The sequence below is a fragment of the Prionailurus bengalensis genome, chromosome B4 (assembly GCF_016509475.1).
Source record: "Prionailurus bengalensis isolate Pbe53 chromosome B4, Fcat_Pben_1.1_paternal_pri, whole genome shotgun sequence".
NCBI classification, from domain to species: Eukaryota; Metazoa; Chordata; class Mammalia; order Carnivora; family Felidae; genus Prionailurus; species Prionailurus bengalensis.
Window position 1 is genome coordinate 54,584,692 of NC_057358.1, and position 21,903 is coordinate 54,606,594.

The 21,903-nt window shown below is 42.6% G+C and overlaps 2 protein-coding genes across 2 annotated transcripts; both read right to left on the minus strand.

Annotated features, from left to right (window-relative positions):
- Positions 1 to 915: 915 nt before the first annotated feature.
- Positions 916 to 1,750, minus strand: LOC122473076 (cationic amino acid transporter 3-like). The gene has a single exon (XM_043563186.1). The coding sequence runs from the start codon at positions 1,748 to 1,750 to the stop codon at positions 1,064 to 1,066; it is 687 nt and encodes a 228-aa protein (XP_043419121.1). The 3' UTR covers positions 916 to 1,063.
- Positions 1,751 to 2,007: 257 nt separating this feature from the next.
- On the minus strand, positions 2,008 to 2,811 carry LOC122473075 (cationic amino acid transporter 3-like). Its single transcript, XM_043563185.1, has one exon. The coding sequence runs from the start codon at positions 2,809 to 2,811 to the stop codon at positions 2,008 to 2,010; it is 804 nt and encodes a 267-aa protein (XP_043419120.1).
- Between the last annotated feature and the right edge of the window lie 19,092 nt (positions 2,812 to 21,903).

Here is a 21,903-nt window from a genome sequence, read left to right on the forward strand (position 1 = left end):
ATTTTATAAATAATGCTCCAATAAACATAGGGATGCATCTATCTTTTTTAATTCATGTAACTAAATTTTTTTTGCCCTGAAAAGTACACCACCAACAAAACAAAAAGGCTACCTACTGAACAGGAGAAGATATTTTTAAATGATACATCAAATAAGGGGTTAATATCCAAAACACATAAATAACTTATACAAGTCAACACCAGAAAACCAAGTAATCCAATTAAAAATATGGTCAGACTATCTAAATATACATTTTTCCAAAGAGACATACAGATGGTCAATAGACACAGGGAAAGATATTTACTCCTAGTAATCATCAGGAAAATGTATATTAATACTACAATAAGATATCACTTCGTACCTGTCAGAATGACTACAATCAAAAAGACAAGAAAAACAAATGTTGGCCAGGATCAGGAAAGAAAGGAATCCTCATGTACTATTGGTAGGAATGTAAATTGGTTCAGCCACTATGGAAAGCGGTATGCAGGTTCCTCAAAAAATTAAAAATAGAAATACTCTGTAATCCAGTAATTCTGCTACTGCATATTTTTTAAGTAAACTCTACACCCAATGCGGGGCTCTAACTCATCATCCCTTAGTTCAAGAGTCACATGCTTTACTGACTGAGCCAGCCAGGCACCCCACCACTACTAGATATTTTATCAAAGAAAAGAAAAACATTTTTTATAGTTTTTTAAATAATATTTTTATATTTTTAATGTTTATTTTTGAGAGACCGAGAGAGAGAGAGTGTGAGTGGGGAGGGGGAGAGAGAGAGGGAGACACAAAATCAGAACAGGCTCCAGGCTCTGAGCTGTTAGCATAGAGCCCAACATGGGGCTCGAAGTCACAAACCATGAGATCATGACCTGAGCTTTGAAGTCAAATGCTTAACTGACTGAGCCACCCCGGTGCCCCATTTTTAATAATATATTTTTAAAAGCCAGTGAGCAGCTGCAGGCACAATGGAAAATTAGATAAGTAAAAAATAATAATAATAAAAATAATAGATACTGGAACTACTGAGTTCAAGGTCTACAGTTTTGGACCTAGTTTAAGTTCAGTTAGAGACCAGGCTGTACTGGATCCCATAGCTGAAGTAGATAGCAAACCCAATAAGCATCCAGACACCAAATCGGGCCCAGGTGGCAGCTGACATCTGCATCATAAGGCAAACATTCACAAAGATGCTCAGTAGTGGGAGGAAAGGCAGAGCAGGGACCTTAAAGTGAAGGGGACTAGAGCTCTGTGGCTGTCTCCAGATGACCCCAGTGATCCCAATGATGAGAACCAGGAGCAGCACAGCCACTGAAATCCACACTGGGTCTCCAGAAAGCAGAACTGGCCACTGGGCCAGCACCAGGCAAAGGAGAATTAGCAGCAGAGCAAGCAGTGGGGAACAAACATAGACAACCCAGCCAGAGAGTGGAGTGGGGGTGGGGCTGCCTGGAAAAAGTAGTCCCTGTAGAGTCAGCCTCTCTACTGTATGTCCATTCTCCTCCTGCACCTCTGATTCATTTCCCCCATTCCTCCTCTCAGGCTGATACCTGATGATGAGAACACAAATAGCAACCATGGAGTAAGATATCAGGGACCCAATAAGCATGAGGTCCACAAGATCAGTGAGTCCAAAGAAGAAGATCATGATTATTGCAATAATGTAAAAAAATACAATAATCCCATGCTGGGGGATACTCCAGGTAAGGATCCTGGTACAGACAGGGAACAGGAGGCCATCTACTGCCATATTGTGTAACAGTTGATATGTGAATAAAATAAGGTCAACCCTATTTCTAAAAAAAAAAAAAAAAAAAAAAATACAAACACTACCACATAGTAGGCAGGGGCCCAGCCTATAAGGAGAAATGCCTCAGGGAAGATGCTCCCAGGTTTAAGCTTGTAGTAAGGCACCATAAGTGTAAGTGCTAAAGAGACACCAAAATACAGCACAAAGCAGATGAACAGTGAAATCACAATGCCCCTGGGGATGGAACGTTGGGGGTTCTAGGCTTCTCCAACTCTAGTAACAATTTCCTCAAAACCTATAAATACATAGAAACACATAGCTGCTCCATGGAGAATCCCCTCAAAGGCAAAAGACACAAACCCTCCAGAGCCCAGAGGGCCCAAGCTGGAGGTGTCATTGAGTCCAGCCATTGCATAGTCCTCTTCTGTGAGCTTCCAGTTGTACAGGTGCCCTTTAATGAAGCCAGAGATGATGACAAAGCTTAGAACCAAAATTTTCACCAATGTGAACATTTTGATAACTGAGGAAATGCAAATATACCACAACTCTGTGAGATACCACAGAAGAAACATAACAATGAAGTCTAGATTGTCTTCTAGAAGGTGGGAAACATGTGGTAAGATAATTTCATGCAGGGTCACATGCAGGTGCTCAAAAGCTAAGAAGAATATGTGGAAAAAAATGACTGCATTAGCACCAATGGAGAGGAGGAGGTTCCAGCCAGTGATGAAAGCCCAGAGCTCACCTATAATGACATGGCTGTAGATATATGCCAAGCCAGAATGGGGAACCCGGGCACTAATCTCTACATAGTACAGCCCAATCAACATAGAAAATAGGCCGGCCACCAAAACACAAATCACAAAAGATGGCCCTGCTTGATTTCTGACCACCTCACAAGCCAGGACAAACACACCTACACCCAGTGTGTGGCCCACACCCAGGGCCACTAAATCCAGAGTGTTCAGGCTTCTCCATGGGTCATTCTCAGCCACCGGTTCCTTCAGCGTAGGTCCGCGTACCAGTTTTTTACCAAATCTACGAAGTGCCTGACACAGCATCCCTAGCTGTAACTGAAGAGGATTCCAGGATCAGAGAGCTGTAGCAAGCCCAGGGAGCAGAGTCTGGGATCAGGTTTGGTGAGTCTGAGTTAAGCCAAGTTGATTTGGGGCTGCTGAGGTCCGTTACTCAGGCTTCAAAGCTGCTGCTTTGTATTTTCTGGTATGTGATAGCTCTTCACAATGCCTAAATAAACAATAAATATTTACTGAACAACAGTCTTCAACCAACTAACCAAAGCCCAGAAGTCCCATGTCACCTGTTGCAGCTCGAGTATCAGAGACTGAAACCAAAAGATTACTAAAAAAACTCAACCCTGCTTTCCCCTGAGAAAAGTGTCAAATATCACCCAACATTCTCCTTTTTACACATTACATGACAAAATCTCATGTGGGTTCATCTAACTCATGTAGCTTCATGTACTAATTAAGCTGTGGGACACAATAGGGCATGAATTTATTATGCAATAATTCACACATGGGATGTTTGTGTGGTGCTTGAGCATAAGTTATGACACGTTAATTCATGAACTAGAGGACCTTGTTGCAGTTACAGAACCATTTCGTACATATATTCTGAGTTTAAAATACAAATATTGGTCCCAGAGTCTTAAAATTCTTTAGCTCCAAATCAGCTCCCATGGTCAGATGCCCCCCTTTCTCCTCATCCGACATCATCCATTTAGCTGTACTGGTGGCAAAGAATGTACAGTCCAACCTTTTCTTTTACCCATACAGGCCCACAGGGGGCGCTGTGAGAAGAGAGGTAGAGAAAGAGGCAGGGCCTTCATAACTACCTGTAAGAACTAGAGAAACCAGGCTGCCTGGTGAGGAAATACTGGAGAAATAGGTGCATAAGCCAACCAAGTGTCCATTACTAAGGGAGAGGAGCCAGAAAGGCCATTTTGTGAATTCTGAGCATTCAGTTAACCTCACCCAAAGTAACTAGGCAAAACTTAATACAATTTTTGCATCCACAATTGTGAGAGTGTGATAGGGAGGAAGGAAAGAAGTAGGCCACCTAGCTCAGTAGCTTACAACCAAAACAATTCCTTCTGTATCCTCCCTGTCTGGGTTCCAGGACACAAGGAGAACTCACTTCTGCAGACAGTCTCCTCACTGGCCACACTGTGCTCTATAAACACCCTGCATCATCTGTGATGTCAACTGCCAGCCATATGGAGACCATGCCCTACTCTGTGAGCTTATATTAAAACACAAACTTGTAATTCCCTATTAACTTTCCATGGTAGTTATTTTCCACTCACTCAAATCATGGTTTCAATATGCCAAAGATATTTTCTTAATGAAGAAACACTACCCTGCATGGTTCCTCCTTCCTCCTCCTCTGCTGCTGCAATTCAAATGGACCCCTCCTCGAGTGGAACAAGGCTTTGGTGAACAATTCACATCAATGCCCCAGAAATGAGTAGTGAAGAACAGAGAAAACAAAGTTGAACAGCCTTCACTCTCCCACTATTCAGGCTTTGATTTTGAGAGAATTTTAGGAAATGTCATCAGTGGTTTTTAAAGACAGTAAGGTCAAGTCAAAATTGAAAAATCTTCTCTACAGATTATCAAAAGGAATCCTAATGCTATGGGTCAAAGCTTCTGTGTACAAATCCATCTAGACTCCTTATTTACCACCCACCAGTGGCAACCAGTTTCAAGGTTATGATTTACTAATAAGCGCATAACATAGACAGAGTCAATACTTAACTCATGGAATCTTGCTACACTGTAAATGTCACTGATATGTCCCACACCGACCCCCAGGCTTCAAACCCTTCAGTGCTTCCCACTGCCCTTCCTTCCTAGTCCTTCCTTCCTTCATCATCTGACCTGTGCTGGTTCCTCCAGCCTCACACCCTGTCCAGCTGCTGCTCCAGCTGAGAAATTCCATGTTCACCCTGTTACCTGTCTCTAATGCTCTCTTGTCCCTTCACTTAGCTACCCCCTACTTCTCTTTCAGTTCCCAGCTCAAAAGTTGCTTTTCAGGAGCCTCCCCTGACCCTCATGCTGCCCTTCCTATGTGCTCTCATACCACCCAGCTTACCCCATGTGCCATTTATCATAATGTGTCACAATTCCTGCTCAGCTGCCTGTGTCCTAATCAAAGTGTGAGTTAGATGCTCAATTAATGCTCAACAAAAACTTGTTTAACAAATACACACACTGACAACAGAAAGCTGAAAGAGAACATAATCCAGAATTTTTATATAATTGACTTTGAGATACATGCTTTTTAGCCAAACAATATTTATAATACGGATCTAGGTAAAGATATAAATGGTATTGCCTTCCTTGTAGAAGACAAGCAGGATGAAAGTGTGAAGGAAAAACAAACTGATGAACCCTTGACCTCACGTCATTCATGGCAGGTATAAGCCACACAGGGTGGCAAAGAATTGTCAAATTTTTTGAAGGCATCATGCTCAGGCCCTATAATATAGGTGGGATGTCCTAAGTCAGAGGTTCCCACTTCAGGGAACAGAGAGAGGGATAATGAAGACACTCAGAAACATTTTCATACTTCATACCCTGACCTTCTGGAGATTCTTATCCATTAGCTCTGTCCTTCCCATGGCTACTCTAAATCACCCCAAATGACAAGAAATTGTCCTCAATTTCAAAAGAAGAGATTATAAAAGTTTCTTTCACAGGAAAGCAGCACAGTTTAGTAGTTAGGAGTAAGGAGGCTATGCAGGTACACAGTTCAGGTTCAAATACAAATCAACCTTAGACTAGGTACTCTGGACAAATAGTCAACTTCTTGGTGCTTTAGCTTCAATAACAGTCAAATGAGAGTAAAAGTACTCATAGGGTAATTGTGAGGTTTAAAATAAATGATGCCTATAAAGTAGTTAGCTCAGTGCCTACCAAACAATATGTAATTAATATAATCTACCTAATGTTTAATATTGATATCTGATACAAATCCCCAAACTTTGAAAATCAATTAGTCTTTATAAATTTCTAGCCCCAAAATCATCCACAAAAATTTGAACCTGTTAGCTCACCCTCATGAGATAATGAAACAGTTTATTCCATATATTTTGTCTTGAAATGCTAAGTATCCTAATTAGACACCTTCCTACATGGAAGGCTCAGGTGGCTGAGTGCGTGACTCAGGTCACAATCTCACACTTCGTGGGTTCAAGCCCCATGTTGGGCTCTGTGCTGACAGCTCAGAGCCCGGAGCCTGCTTAGTATTCTGTGTCTCCCTCTCTCTCTGCCCCTCCCTGCTTATGCTGTTTCTGTCTCTCTCAAAAACAAATAAACATTAAAAAAATGTGTTAATTCAAACCTCAAACATCATCATCATCATCATCATCAATATTTTTGACTATGGATGTCTCATTCATAGAAGGGGCAGTGCTGGGTACTGTGCTAAGAGCAACAACCATTATGTCTGAAATTTTGGATTTGAGTCTTGGATCTTCCACCTCACTATATAAACCAGGGTTATTTGCTTGATGTCTCTAAGGTTTTCTCACCCACAAGGAAACTTACCTACTTCACTTGCCTTATAGGATAAACATAAGAATTTGATGAGAAGATACAAAATATATCACTCACTGCTGGTGAAACTGTAACTGGGGTCATGATCCTGAAGCAAAATCTTAGTGGAATTAATAATGCATACTCCCTCCCACCTTGCAATCCCTCACTGAGGTAAACACCCCAGAGAAACTCTCTCCTGAGTCTATAAGGAGGCTCAGCTGAGAGAGTTCATCACAGGACTGTTTCTGAGTTTGGAGCTATGCCAACCTCTGTTACTAGAGAAATGTACAGGTAAAATGTGCCACATGTACACAATTAAATATTACACAGCAGAGGCGCCTGGGTGGCGCAGTCGGTTAAGCGTCCGGCTTCAGCCAGGTCACGATCTCGCGGTCCGTGAGTTCGAGCCCCGCGTCGGGCTCTGGGCTGATGGCCCGGAGCCTGGAGCCTGTTTCCGATTCTGTGTCTCCCTCTCTCTCTGCCCCTTGCCCGTTCATGCTCTGTCTCTCTCTGTCCCAAAAATAAATAAACGTTGAAAAAAAATTTTTAAATAAAAAAAAATATTACACAGCAGTCAGAATTAAAAAGTAGATTAAATATAACAACATGGGTAGATTTCAGAAACAAGTAGCAAAAGTAGAAGATGAGGTATACAGCACAGTTACATTTATATACATTTATAAAACAGCCAAAGAGCGTTGCCTATTTGTCAAGGATACGCACATACCTGTTAAAATTTTCATGTCATTCTCTGATAAAACCTTCTACTGGTTTCTCCTTTTATGCAGAGTAGAAGCCAATGTTTGCATTTACAATGACCTACAAAGTCCTACAGTATTTGTCACTGACCCACCTGCTACTCAGCCTCTGTTTCTCTCTCTCCCCCACTCTTATTTCTCTAGCCTTCTAACCATTCTGGTCTCTTAACATACCAGGCAAGACCCTACCTCAGGGCCTTTGTACTTGCTCTCCTTATAACCATACCACTTCTAACCCAGATAGCCCCATGGTTGCTCACTTCACTGCATTTGGTAAAGCACATGTGTAGCACAGCCTTCCTTAATCACCACATATAAAACTACAATCTGCTCCTAACCACCCACAACACATGCCCTCATTTTTCTCATAGCACTTGTCACTATTCAAGGTACTATATGTTGTATTTAATTGTTTATTATTTCCTCACACCAAGAGATGTAAGATCCATGAAAGCAGGGCATTTTTATTGTTTTTCTCTTGGCTATACTCCCCACACTACAACTGTTTATTTGTAAAGTGAATGAATGTATCTAAATACACATATAGAGCATGGACTGTAAGAGCATTTGTTAAATACACTAACGCAAGTGCCTCCAGTGAGGATGGGAAATGAGAATAGAGATCATGATGAAAGGGGAAAATAAAATGCATTATAAAGGGGCCTGACAGGAAGCAAAGATGCTAACATCCCATGGCGGAGAGAGGGGTTGACTCCACTCTGTGCTCTTCAGTTTCAACAAGGAATTTCATGACATAATGTTGTGAGTTAAATTGAAGGGTAACTGGATCCTGTAATTGTCAGAACATGGAGAACACAAAGAAGCAAAGCCTACTAGAAAGAGGGCGGAGAACAAGGGAAGATGGGACACCCCTCCTAACAGTTCCCTCTGAACCCATTTCCTTTTCTCCAATTCGTCTTTCTCCTCCACCTCCTTCAACTGTCTCTGGAGGCTCCTTACTGGGCACTAAGGATGCTTGTACCACATTTTTCCCTCTGGGGAACCGTCCCCAGCCACCTCCCTACCAACAGACACAACAGTGGTTCTTAACATTTGTTGAATCACAGAGCCCTCTGAGTTTGGTCACCTCAAAAAAATGTCCTACATTCTCTTGAAGTCCATCTATGTACCCAGAGCAGGAATCCCAGAGGAAGATCATCTGAATCTCAGGGTCAGAGGTGGGTAATGCTTAGATAATTTCTGTTTCTCTCAATTGTGTTTTACAGGGTGGTCGGTCCTTTTGCTCTTCACACTTTTACTGAAGATGAGGGAGAGTGGGTTACAGACAAAGTATGACGATACCAGAGAAGCAACACAAAGAACAAACATCTGGGAATTAAATAATCACATTTCATTACTGCAACACAAGCAGGAAGAAGAAAAATGAGCAAGCAAGCTTACAGAAGACAAAGCAAAGCCATGATTGGGAATCCTGAGAGAGCCTACCACAAATCCAGTTTATAACAGTACACAAAAACATCATCCTCAAACACTATTTTCAGAAATGCCCTTTCTCCGTGCAGTAATCTACAATTATTCCAATAGTTTATATTCAGTGCCGACTCTCTGGCCCAGCTCTCAGAATCCTGCCCTAATTCTCCCTCTACCCTCAGGCCCAACCCCTCCTTCCTAATTCAGCTCCTTACATCCTGACTCACCCTTCCTCGGATAAGCCTTTACCCTGCCCTGCCAGGGATGCCCTCCTCACTCCTTTCTGTCCAGTCTTGGTGCTCTAGGCCTTCTCAGTCCTATTCTACAATGTTTTCCCTGGTGATTAGTCAGCCTTTCCTAATCCATCCTGACCGGTCCCCATCTCCAACTTCCCTCCAATTCCCATCAGTACTTACAGTCCATCCTGATGCTCAGCTAAAACTAATTTTCCCTTTCTGTCTGCTGGTGTCCTGTGTGTGTCACTTAAATTCCTTTATAATATAAAAGCTTCTAGAGGTCAGGGCCAGGATCTATATACCTCCTTCTTCTAGATTCCACACTCCCACCTCCAACCTCACTACCCAGGACAAGGATCTGCTCATAAATGTGCTAAGAAACCATAACAGCCATTTAGGACATAGAAAATGAATATACAGATGTATCGATCAACTACTATATCTTGAGATTCCTAGAGGGAATTTGTTTTGTGTTGTTGTTTATTTGTTTGTTTGGATTTTTTTTTTGAAGGAGATAAAGGGCCAAACAGAGGTGTAAACAGGAGCTAGAACATGCATAATCATCTATTTCAAGCACATTTCTAAGGTATTTCCAAACGAGGGCCCTGGGTTTGTGAATCTCAGTTTAATTATGAAACACTCTCCCAAAGGAGGTACTTGGTGCATGCGAGGTGCTGAAAGAAATGTGGATAGAGGCCAGAGAACATGAAGCCAGCTTGTATGAATTCAATAATGCCTTCAACTCCCCCTTCCCTCCCTCTCCTCCGTGAATTTCTCTCAGTCTCTGAACTCCTTCCAAATTACAAAATCAAAGTGCCATCTCAAGTCTCCTAGAACAACTCCTGTCAGGTTCAACAATCCACCCATTAAATTGCAGACTATCTTCCTATCCCAACCAGCCCCAACCACTCCCCTTTGTCCTGGAGGTCATTGTGCTCACCCCTCTGTCTCTGAGAAGGGCACTGCCCTCACTCTGGACATTTCTTTTTCAAAGAATTTTCTGATACAGTAAGTTCTACTGGCTCCCCTGGTTGGGTGTTAACCCTCTTGCCAATCAGGAAGTTGGCCTAGTGTTTCCTCCTGAATAGCCTCAAAGAGAGTTTGGGTACCAGTTGCTTGGCTAGAAGTTTGATAAAGACTTGAGAGGAAGGCATATGAGGCTGTTAAATAATTATTTTACTTCTCAAAGTTTCAGAGAAGTGGATTTAAATACAACATCTACAGAGATCATATCAATCCTCTGTATCCAAGCATAGATCCTTTCTAACCTCAAAGTATATGAAAACTCTCTTCCTCTTTAAAACTTCCAGGCAATGAAGATTCTGGAGCCAATGCAACTAGCACCCCCAAACACTCAAGTATAAAGCTCCTTAGAAACTTAACTTCCCCAGAGTTTCTCAAGTCCTAACTCAAGCAGCCCTGCAAATGAGGTAGGGGGCGGTCATGAATACAGGAGTAGAAGCTTTGAGTTCAGGGCAAGAGTTTTAAGTAAAGGTAAATGTTGTGTACATGTACAGAACATGTCCAAGAGTGAAAGAGTTCACAAGGCATATGAAAAGGCAAACAGAACAAAAGCCACCATGAACACTGGGGCTGAGTCTCATACCCAAGGGTAGAAGAAATTAGTTTACAAAATCAAATGAAAAATGGAATCTTTGGATTTCTCTTTCTGTTTTGGCCTTCTCTTCAAGTCTGTGTCCACTCATGGTCTTTCATTTATCCATTCAACAAATACACTAATTCTCATTTATTCAGCACTGCAGATTAAGCAGAAAAAACACAGAAATCCCTCCACACAAATTGGTTACATCCTTAAGTTGAAAGCAAACAATAAACAAATAAGTAATATGAATATTTACTGTGTTGGATTTTCAATCAGTGATGCAGAGAAAAGAAAGCAAGAAAAGGTAAGGATATGCTCAGAGTGGGTGTTTTGATTGTAAGATGGTTGATCTAAGACAGCCTCCCTTCACACTGTTGTGCAAGCTTCACCACCGTCATCTCCAGAACTTGTTCATCTTCCTCGGCTGAAACTCTGTATCCATTAAATAGTAACTCCCCATTCTTCCCTCCCTGCAGCCCCTGGCAACCATGATTGTTCATTCTCTGTCTTAATTTGACTACTGTGGGTACCTCATATAAGTGGAATCACACAATATTGTCCTTTTGTGACCAGCTTATTTCACTTAGCATAAAGTCTTCAAGATTCATGCATGTCAGAGCGTATGTCTGAACGTCCTTCCTCATTAAGGCTGAATTTGTGTATATCCCACATCTTGTTTATCCATCCATCCACTAATGGGCATGTGGGTTGTTTCACCTTTTAGCTGTTATGAATAATGCTGTTATGAATACATGTATACAAATGTCTTTTTTAGTCCCTCCCTTCAATTCTGTGGCATATATACCCAGAAGCAGGATTCCTGGATCGTATGGTAATTGGTTATGTAGTTTTTTTTGAGAAATCACCATAGTGTGTACCCCATGGAGGCACAATTTTACATTCTGACCAGCAATGCACAAGTGTCCCAATTTCTCCACATCCTCCCCAATACTTTTTATCTTCTGTTTTGTTTTGTTTTGTTTTGTTCTTTAATACTAGCCATCTTAACAGGTGTGAAGTGGTACTTATCAACTGTTGAGGCCTGTGGGGCCAGGACAGAGTGAGTGAGGGGTAACCAGTATGACATGAGGTCAGAGAAAAAGCAGGAAGACAGATCCCTCATGTAGGGTCTGAGAGTCACTGTGAGGACTTCGGCTGTATGATTCTGGGCGAGATGGAAGCCTTTAAGAAAGTGATAGTTTGACAGGTTGCCTACTGATTTTCATGTTCTGTGAATTAAGTATTGGGTTCTTAAACTAAGGAAAGGTCTTCTCCAGAATTTGAAGACAAGGTGTGGAGACAAGTTTTGCAGAGTTCTCAATAGATGTCTGATGCATCTGAAAACACGATGATGGTTGGACAAGCTGTGTTCTTGCCTCGGCCTCCCTCTCTACATGCCAGTGCAGAGATTCCATGCAGCTACCCATGGGAGAGTAACATGATGGATTGCTTTTCCTGGAACTATTCACTCCCTGGATTATCTCTAGGCAGGACTCAAACACTTAAATATCAAACGAAAGTCATTTTAGTATCATTCACTATTTTAGGTTATTACCACCATTATTATGAATAATGAAGAGCTGACATGGAGATAAAGGGCACATTTTCCAGAACCTTTTGAAATTAAGGACTGGAAAGACAGGGGCAGGGAGACCCCCAGAAATGGGACAGTAACCATGTGCATCAGGCACTTGCAAGCCTTGCAAAATTAACTAGGTTAAGCCCCTCCAAAACCCAAGATGCCTCAGGAAGGACTGTCAGAAGCATCTGAGTAGCTCACGACTGGAAAGAGAAAGGGCCCCAGAGGGAAGCCTGAACATACATTTCTGAGAGGCAAGGAATACGTGTCATAACCCCACTTCCCCCAAGGAAACAGCAATGAAAGCTTCTACATTTAGATGAAAAGTCCAAGGAGTTACAGATTTTCTCAACAGCTAATAATCTGGATAGAATGGCTAATCAACTACCATTCAAAAATGTTAGAAATACACACTTATGTGTGTGATTGGGAGCGGGGAGACATGGAGGGGAGAGAAGGAGATAATAATGGGGTTGTTCCTGCTGGAAAAGGAGGAAAGACAGAAATGAATTTTCACTATGGCATTCTTAGGATTCAAATGGCTGTTAGTGGAGTTAATTATAGGAAAATCTGGAAACTTAACTAATTAATTTCTCTTTCAAAGAAATAGGTCATGTTCTCATAGGTTCTGTGTGCTGGTTCTCTTTCCAGCTGACAACCATCTAATTCATCAACCACCCACAACAGAGTATGATCACCACCCACCCCCAGGGTGAAGAGACTCCACAGGTGTCTCACAACATAGTGTCAATCTCATTTCTCTCCTCTATGGGTCTTTACAGATGTCCTGGGTTATCCCTAAGCTTCCACACATTTAGCATAAAAAGGGGTCTAAGATATAAGAGAAGGCTGCTCCTCCTCCTTTCCTCAAGTAGAAAAATAAGAGACCTAAATGACAGTGAAGTTTTATTTCATTCATTTATTTTTTCATTCAATAAACATTCAACACCTTCTAAATGTCAGCTCTACTGTTTGATGCGACAAACACAACTGGGAGGAAAGAAGGAATGTTCATGCATACATGGCACTCATTGTCTTTAACATGTTCTTATATAATAGTCCTGTCCAAAATGTGTAACCTAAACCTGGTGATAAAAATTATCAGTCTACAAAACAACTTTGTAAAGAAAGTGGACTTTCTATAAAACAACTGACATGTGCTGTTCAAAACTATCAATGTCAGGAATGACAGGCTCAGGAACTATTACAGATTAAATGAGAATAAAGAGGCATAATAACAACGAAATGCAATGCATAACCCTGGATTGCATCTGGATCATGGAGAAACACTTTAGTATAAAAAAATAGGAATTTAGTAAACCTAAACTGTAGACCATATTTCATAAATACATGCACCCACACACTTACACAATACATTGGACAGAGTAAGCAAATGTGGCAGAATATTAACAACTGTTCAATCCTAATGAAAAATAAATGGGTGTTTACTATACTATTCTTGCCACTTTCTGTAGAATTGATATTTTGCAAACTAAAAATGTAGGAAGAAAAAAAGAATAATAAGCTATGGTTGTTCTCCTTCTGAAAAATAACACTTTCCTCAAGTCTTAAGTCACATGTGTCCACACACACACACAAATGAGCGCGCGCGCGCGCGCACACACACACACACTCTCAACCAGACCTGCAATTTCCTATTCTCTATTAAATACAAACTTCTAATGTTGTATTTACAAACCTTTCTTTTCCCTGTTCTTCTACCACTTACTCCTACTATTAACCTTTTCTGTGGCTCCTGCTTGAACAGGAAAATCTTTCCCCACACATGCACATCTTGCTGCTATTAACATCACTGTCACACAGACTTTTCCTCTCTGCCTAGAACACTCTTTCCAAACCTTGTTCAACATGATCCCCCTTCTGGAAGTTTCTCTGGGCATACCTGAAGATAGATATCTGATCTCTCCAGAATGTTCTCCTTGTCCTCTTCTCTCCCCTCATTTATACCCAGTGGCACAACTCACTGACTTAGAATTTCTCCTTGGGAGAACACAGTTAAGGAAGATGATAGGAGAAATAGGTGGTGAGATGTTGGCTGAGGAACAGAGCTTCTGCATGATGATGCTCTCCACTTGCCTTTCCTTCCCCAGATGAAGCCTGAGGTACAAAGAGTTAATGTGCCACAGCCAAGGAAGTAACCCAGGATGTACAGCCCAATTTGGCGATGTCAGAGATCTGACACAACTGAGGTCCAAGTCTCCTTTACCACAACAAAGTGAAGGTATAGAGGAAGTAACCCAAAAGCCTAGAGAATATACATTATCTGAGAGAGTCATTAATTACACCAGTGTCATCACCTTAATGTGTGGCAACTGGACATATAGACAACAGAGAATTATACTACTTTCATTTCTTTATTTGGAAAATAGGTCAGGTAATGCTTTGGCATTAGGCATCATAACACAAGACTCAGATTGAAACATTTAAGACTGACATGCAGAAGGGAGAAGTAGTACCATAGTCAATTAATTGAATGGTACCTTATATTGTCTTGCCTTGCCCTTATATTGCAAGCTCCCAGGGGTGCCTGGGTGGCTCAGTTGGTTAAGCATCTGACTTTGGCTCCAGTCATGATCTCATGGTTCCTGAGTTCGACCCAAGTGTCGGGCTCTGTGCTAACAGCTCAGAGCCTGGAGCCTGCTTCAGATTCTGTGCCTCCCTCTCTCTCTGCCCCTCCCTGCTCAGACTCTTTCTCTCTCTCTCAAAAATAGAGAAACATTAAACAAATTATTGAAAGCTCCAATAGATAATAATTTTCTCTATTTACCACCATTTTTCCTGCACTTTCTGTAAATAACTACACAGATAGGTTCTGTATACTTTTAATGTATACTTTTAATATAGACTAAAATGAGAAGTTAGATTGTCCTTCAAGTCAAAACTATAATAAGTTTTTAAGTGAGAAAGACTTTATTTAATCTATTAAAGATCAGATTTCAACTAATTGTACATGAATACAAAGGCAAATTCCAAATTAGAAATTCAGGCACCACACTGATTCTTTGTGCAAAAGAAGTCAAGCAAAAGCAACAATTTTTTTCCCCTAAATCATCACCACCACCACCATTACCCCCAAATCATCATCTCTCAGTTACACATAGTGCAAGACAGTAGTGGAAAATACAGAATTCCCCTCTTTGGGAACTTACAAGTAAGGCCATTTCAAGAATGCATTCCCAAATTCCTAAGTAAATAAAAGATACATGAGGTTTTAACCAGAACAGGTACTCCTCAATCAGAAATGAACAGTCAAGGCTAAGGCATATTAAGATCTCAGATAGCTTCTTAGTTTATGGAAGGTAATAGTAGTAAGGACCTCATGTTCTGTGTTGGCAAGAGTAGTGAGTATCTTCTGTGCACTGTTAGTCAACCTGACTAGGCTGGATGGAAGTGCAGAGAATTGCCCCATCTTGGCATTATGTATAACTGTTTTGCAGTAAGACCTCAGTTTAAGTATCTCTTCAGCTTGGACATGATCTAATAAATAGAACTGCCTTTAGGCCTTCCTTCCATGTCCCTCACCAAAATACAAAAAATAATCCACCACATCTCAAAACAGTAAGTCCAGTTTGACCGACTAAACAAGATCTAGTTAAATATTTGCTACCAATATTTATATGGATCTATATACTAAGATACAACAACAACAACAGCTCTCATCTTGGTCGGCTGATAAGGAAAAGAAAGAGAAACTATTGCACTAGTATTAAAAGTGTAACTTCTCCCCAGGGGAAAGAGAAGAAAGGTCAGATAACTTCCCTCAAAGGTTGGAAAAATACTGAAGTAAACAAGTTCAGGGCATAACAAAGAAAATTAATATCCAACATTATCTCAGGAGTCTTCTGGGAACAACCTCACAAACGGATTACTTACCAGGCATCCTCCTACATATGTTCCCACTTTGTACTATATTCTGTTTGCATGTTACTAGGAAAAAGCCTTTGTCTCTCTTTCTAAAATAAAACTCCTCAGGATAGAACCTGCTTGCTGGTCTCAATGAGACTAGGAACCCTAATTCTGCAGGTAAATACTAATAGGCACAACCAAGACTAGAACTTGAAAGCACGGCAGCCCCCAAACTGTGTACTCATTAGACGAAGAGGAAACACAGCCACCTCTTCCATCTCATCTATCTACCCTACCACCCTCAGCCCTACACCTCACAATCCCACCCCAGTCTGGCAAAGGCTGAATTCCAAGTTGGTGAAAATCCATCCTGATGCAACATAACACGCTTCAGACCAACTGTATGCAGACCAAATCCATCCACTCTAATGTAGACCAAAATCTACATAGATGTAGACCAACCTGCTTTTGCTTTTTTCCCCACAATACATATGGAGTCCCTCCTATATGCAGACACCAGACAAGTATCATTGCACCATTGTTTGGGTAAACAAGCGGAGAGCCATAGCTTTTCTAGAAACTGTATAGACTCCATATAATCTACTACCATTCTGGGATGGTTGTCAACAAGGCACCTTGTCTTAGTCCTTCCGGAATAACTACAGAGAAGACAGAGGTAGACACAATGTTCCCCATCCATTATTTGACATTTACAAGTTTAGCTTCATTGAGAATCTACTTTTTGAAATTCTTAACATTTCTATCACACCAAAACAAGATGTTCAACCTGATAAATCAGAAAGGACTGAGCTTCTGCACTTAGAGGCCTTCAGAGACTTGAATGGGCAACCAGGAAGAACCAGAATTTGATTTTCCAAACAGGAATCAGAAATACAGCTAGGAAAAGCCAGGAAGGGTAGGCAATAATGATTAGAGAGTGATGTGACACAATGATGTCAACAGTGAAAATCAATTTCTTCTCTATTTCCTATATGATTCTCTACTCATTTTTAACAACCACTGAATTCTGTCAACACAGGACACTTAATAAAGTCATAGGAAGAAAGCAGAACAATGAAATACATCTGCCTATCCACCTTATTTTCCAAACTACAACTGTAGACAGGATGACCTTTGTCTCCAATGAGCACTGATCCGCAATCATTTTTTCTAACAAGTAATGCTCAACATTACTTTTGTTTTTCCCCTCAAATATTTCTTCAACTTGTAAGCTGATTCTGGACATCCATCCAGTGATCCCACTCAACACTATATCCTATTCCACTTTTAGACTTGCAGTTGTGAGTGGTCCACACAAGGTGGATTAGAAAAGGCTAACTATCGCTCTGGTAATATTAGTTCTTTAAATGTTCCCTTCACTCCTCCTTGTAAGTACTCAGCTCTCTCTTTCTGTCCTCTCTCACCACACCCTTCGTGGTTCATCTCACAGCCCTAGGTGGCTGCTCCACACTGTCACCATCTACCTTGAAAAGTTAATTTGTTTTCCTTTGTTTTGCTGTAGGCAAGACACCAGATAATCTGAGTCATATGAAAGTTGTATCATGCCTCAAACTCCTGCGTTCCTATCCAAATACAGAGCCATATGACTTCACCCTCAAGACCCATCTGCCTAATCCGAGCTTGGGCAACATAATCTGCAACAAAGAGCATCAACCACCACTTTTTACAGGACATTCTTTATCCCTCTTCCTTAGTTCTTTCTAATCTCCACACTGCTTTGTGATTTCTGGGATAAAACAAGAAACAAGGACTAAGATTAAATAAAAGAATATATTCCATAAAATCATATTTACCCATTTGAAATATACTTGTAAAGGAAATTGTCCCTTCCACATGATTTTGCTTAAACTAAGGTTAAAATCTGCCTTTGAGAAGCCTATAACAGTTATCAAATGATAATAGACATCGCACAAGAACTGCTAGAGGGCAAGAGAGGGACAATCTAGAAAGAAACATGTGCCATCTATAATCAATAAAACAGGTGTCATTCATGGATAAGTGTTGTCTGTGTTTCTGGTGTTGGGGTAGTGCCCACAGTATACATGATGGTAGGGAGGGGAGAGAGGGGAGAGAACAGTTTATATTCTTTGACATTATGTTCATTGAATGGCCTTTGACATTAAAGAGTTGCAAATATGTTCGGAGATAACAGCAAACTGCCTCTTGGAGACCCAGGAAGCCAGACCTATGTCAAGCTTCTCCACCAAGCCTTTATCAATCAATAAAAAGCCTATCGTGTACATAAAGTTGATAGACTCCAAAAGAAATAACAGAGCCATCAAGTTTCAAGGTTATTTAGCACTCATTCATTTATAATATACTTGGGACCTCAGAGAGGCCTTCCTAGAGTGTTTTAAAAACCACTAGGCAGACACATCCCCGGGGAACTGGTAATCTTTCCTCCTATAGCCTGACCTGGCCTGTAACCAGTTACCCCAAACTTTTTAAAATTAGATAAGAAAGACAGGGAGATACCTTCAGCAGCTGGAAAAAATAGATATCTAACTCCTAAGGCCTAGAGGAAGAAGACCTCAATTCCTCTCTGGTGACAGGGAACCACCTTATTAAACTGGACATGCTATTCTGCCAAGTCAATGACAATGTCCTCCCTAAGAATAGATGACACAGAGACTCTCAAAATCTCCAGTGAGAAGTGTGGCAAAACATGAAGGAGACACCAGAGACAGGTGGAAGAATCTTCATTCAAGGAAAATGTCTATGCATATTATGTGTTGGGCCCAGAGTGAAAGACAAAGCTAAATAAAGCAAATTCTGCACCAGGTCTGAGAGGAAAGCCCAGAAAGGAAGGCAAAGCAAAGAGGTGGGTTGGAAGCTGGAGGAGAAGCGCCAAGGAACAACCTTCCCTAACTCATATTTTCTTCAGCAGAGCTGAGAACCTTTCTGGTCTGGAGGAGAACACAGTATAGGCTTCCAAATCACTCTGGCCCCAGAAAATCTACCTGTCTTGCCCAAACTCACAAGGATTCTTGTCTGCACACACTCCCAATCCAAAGTCTATCTCTGGAACCATGAAATAACCTCTGCTCAAACCCCACAGGGTTTGGGCATCTAACTGCAGTCCAAGCCAGCCTTCTTCCTCTCTGGCTCTGTCTCAGTTTTCTTGCCCACACTATAAATAGAAGAAATCACTTACCCATGGGCTGTTTCAGCCTCAGAGGAGAAGGATCTGAAAAGAATGTTTAAGTGAAACCCAGGGACAGGGAAGGAGCTTGGCCAAGCAGCGTCAAGACTTGGAGTGGAGCTTAGAGGGTGAACTCAAGGTGGCAGGGCCCACAGGGAGGCAGGGCCATCAGGAGGCAGGGCCATCAGGAGTCAGGGAAGTCTGAAGCAGGGCACAAGGGAGGGGTGGGAAACTGTGAAGTAGAAGGATTAGGCAGAATCCTGAAGGAAAGTTGGAGGTGGACAATGGAAGAATAGTGGGGCCATGCATGGGAAAGGAAGTGGACTGAGTTTTAAAGAAGACTTTTTCAAGATGTGAACTTAGAAGTAAGCTTCTCAGGGTGCTGGTCATGGAGGAGGTCCTGATTTTCAGAAGTAGAGTGTGGGGAGCCAGGTGGAGCCAACATGTGGTGATATGAAGGCAAGTCCAAGATCCAGCCAAAGTGTCCACTCAGCAGTCCTTTAATTAAGGGTAGAAGCAACCTCTCCATGAGCCTCCTCTCTCAGAATCTCCTACTAGGTTCCCCTACCAGCACCACCCATTCCCAACCTATCACCCATGTTTCCCATCACTACAGGATTAAACCAAAAGGTTTCTGGTTTAAGCTTCACCACAAGGGATTTCCTGAGACAGTTATTCACATATTCTAACTGAATATGCACTGAGCATTGGGCTAAAGGAAGTAAGGGAAAATATATAGCCCCTACCTAGAGACCTTCCTGCCCTAGACATTCCAAACATAGTTTCTAAAACTCTGAAACAGTGACCAAAGAATATTTCCCAGAACATTAATCATCCAACAGAGGCAAGACTTCTCAGAGATGGAGGAGGTGGGACCTACTTAAAGACCAAAGACTGAATGCACTAGTGATGGCCTAAGAAGGCATAGGTCCAGGAAAAGGAGCACCACTGCCTTCTCTTAATAGTGCTGTGATGCCTCTAAACCCTAAATTAGGTTCCTTAAACACTGGGGTAGATGTGAAGGGGGTAAGAGAAGGGTAGTGGGAATTTCCTAAAGGGACAGAGTCTATACTAAGTATACTAAGACAGAGAACATTGAGCAAAGAATTGCTCCAGATGTCAGAAAGAACCTCCAACTGAAGAAAACCTAAAATTCACATTGACCCTCCCCTACCACATATCCAGTAGTCATGGACCAAGGGCACTAATTGAGCCCCTCTTTGTTCCAGGTGTTATTCTGGGTGGTGGATGAGAGGCCCAACAAGGACTACAGAGCCAATCCTAGAGGCAAAGGAGACAGGCAGGAATTGGAAGGATGGCTGTCAGGACAGAACAGTAGGTAAGGGGCACCTGGGGTTTCATTTGTGTCTCTTCCAACAGTGTTAGGCTTTATTCCCTTGCCTCAAGCTGAGACTTCCTCAGATGTGCTTCTGCTAAAGGAAAGAAGGGCAGGTGCAGGAGGAAAATCTGTCTATCCTTGTATGCCATCCCAAGAGCAATCCTTCCCTTTATCCCTATGCTATTCACTACCTGCTGGGTAGAGGGTGGGGGCTACAGAAATACCATAGACCCCAGACAATCAGCAGGTAATGAAAGAACCTGTCCAGGTGCCCTCCTTCCCTACCTGCCTTTGGGCAGCAGGGGTGCTTGAGCAGCCTGGAGGCACTAGGCCATGCTTTAGGCTTGACCCAGAGCCTGGGCCCTGCAGGGCTTATGCCTCGTGGGACCCCTCACTGGTGGAGGAAATGTTCCCCATATTCCCTAGCATGTTGCTGCTCCCTTTTCCTCGCAGGGCTTCAACCTCCCTGATGGGCACCTCATGAACTTCTTCTACCCACTTTAGTGTCTCGCCCAGAATCCCCTGCAAGTTGGGACTGAGCTCTACTCCAACCATCTTCTTTACTTCCTAGGGCTCACCCAAGTCCACTCCAGCCCTCCCCGGTGCCCCCATTCAGGCCACAGCCCCTCCCACTACCACTGCAGGTTTCTCCACGTGGATGTGCTACAGGTCACTATGCCACCCAGGAGTCTACCCCCACCACTGTTGCCCTTGCTGCTGCACCCTTGGCCTTTCCACCCTTTTCACAGTGGACACAGTGGCTCTGAAGTCCCCGTTGCCCCCCCCACACCAGTGTCCACGCCAGTAGCCCAGACCACATTCCTGTCTCTGTGGTCACCAACGCTGCAGCCATGACATCACCATCATAGCCCCAATCTGGATTGCCACTGTGGCCTGGGTGGCACCTGACTGGGAGAAGAAGACAAAGAGCAAAGGGCCCTACACATGCGCCCTTGCATCAGGGAGTTCCAGACGGCTGCAATCTCCTGAGGCATCAGGCCATCCACACAGGCGCCAAGGCTGGCCAGGTCCCTTCCAGTACTATGGAGATGCCCACCATGGTCCCCCTAAGTCTCCTGAGCATCCCTAGCTGAGCTGAGTGGACCAGTGGGGGAGGGAAAGGTGAGAGTTCAAGTAGTTGAGTAGTCACAGGGGCCACAGAGGCCATGGTGTTGGGTGGAGTGTGACCCGGACCCACCCTGGAAAACACATCCAAAGAAGCACGCCTGTGACATGCTTGGCAAGGCCTTGGTGACATCTCCCACCCAAGCCTAGACAAGCTATGGCTTCAGATGAGGAGTTCTACCCATGACCAATGTTCCTACAGTGATGCAAGTGCAATGACTGTGGGGGCTACTACATGTTCCCATGCTAAAGGACAGGATGGCACAGTGCACAAGCCCTGAAACTACTCCCACTGTGGGAGCCCATCTCCCTCAAGATCATCTCAACAGCCATGTCCCACAAGTGCCCTCCACAGACAGCCCTTCAAATGTGACCCATGTGAGGCAGCTTTTGCCAAGAAGGACCCACTGTGGGTGTACACAGTGTGACTCAAGGAGAAGGTGCCATGTCATGTGTGAGGCAAGATGCGATCTCAGCTTATATTTTGAAC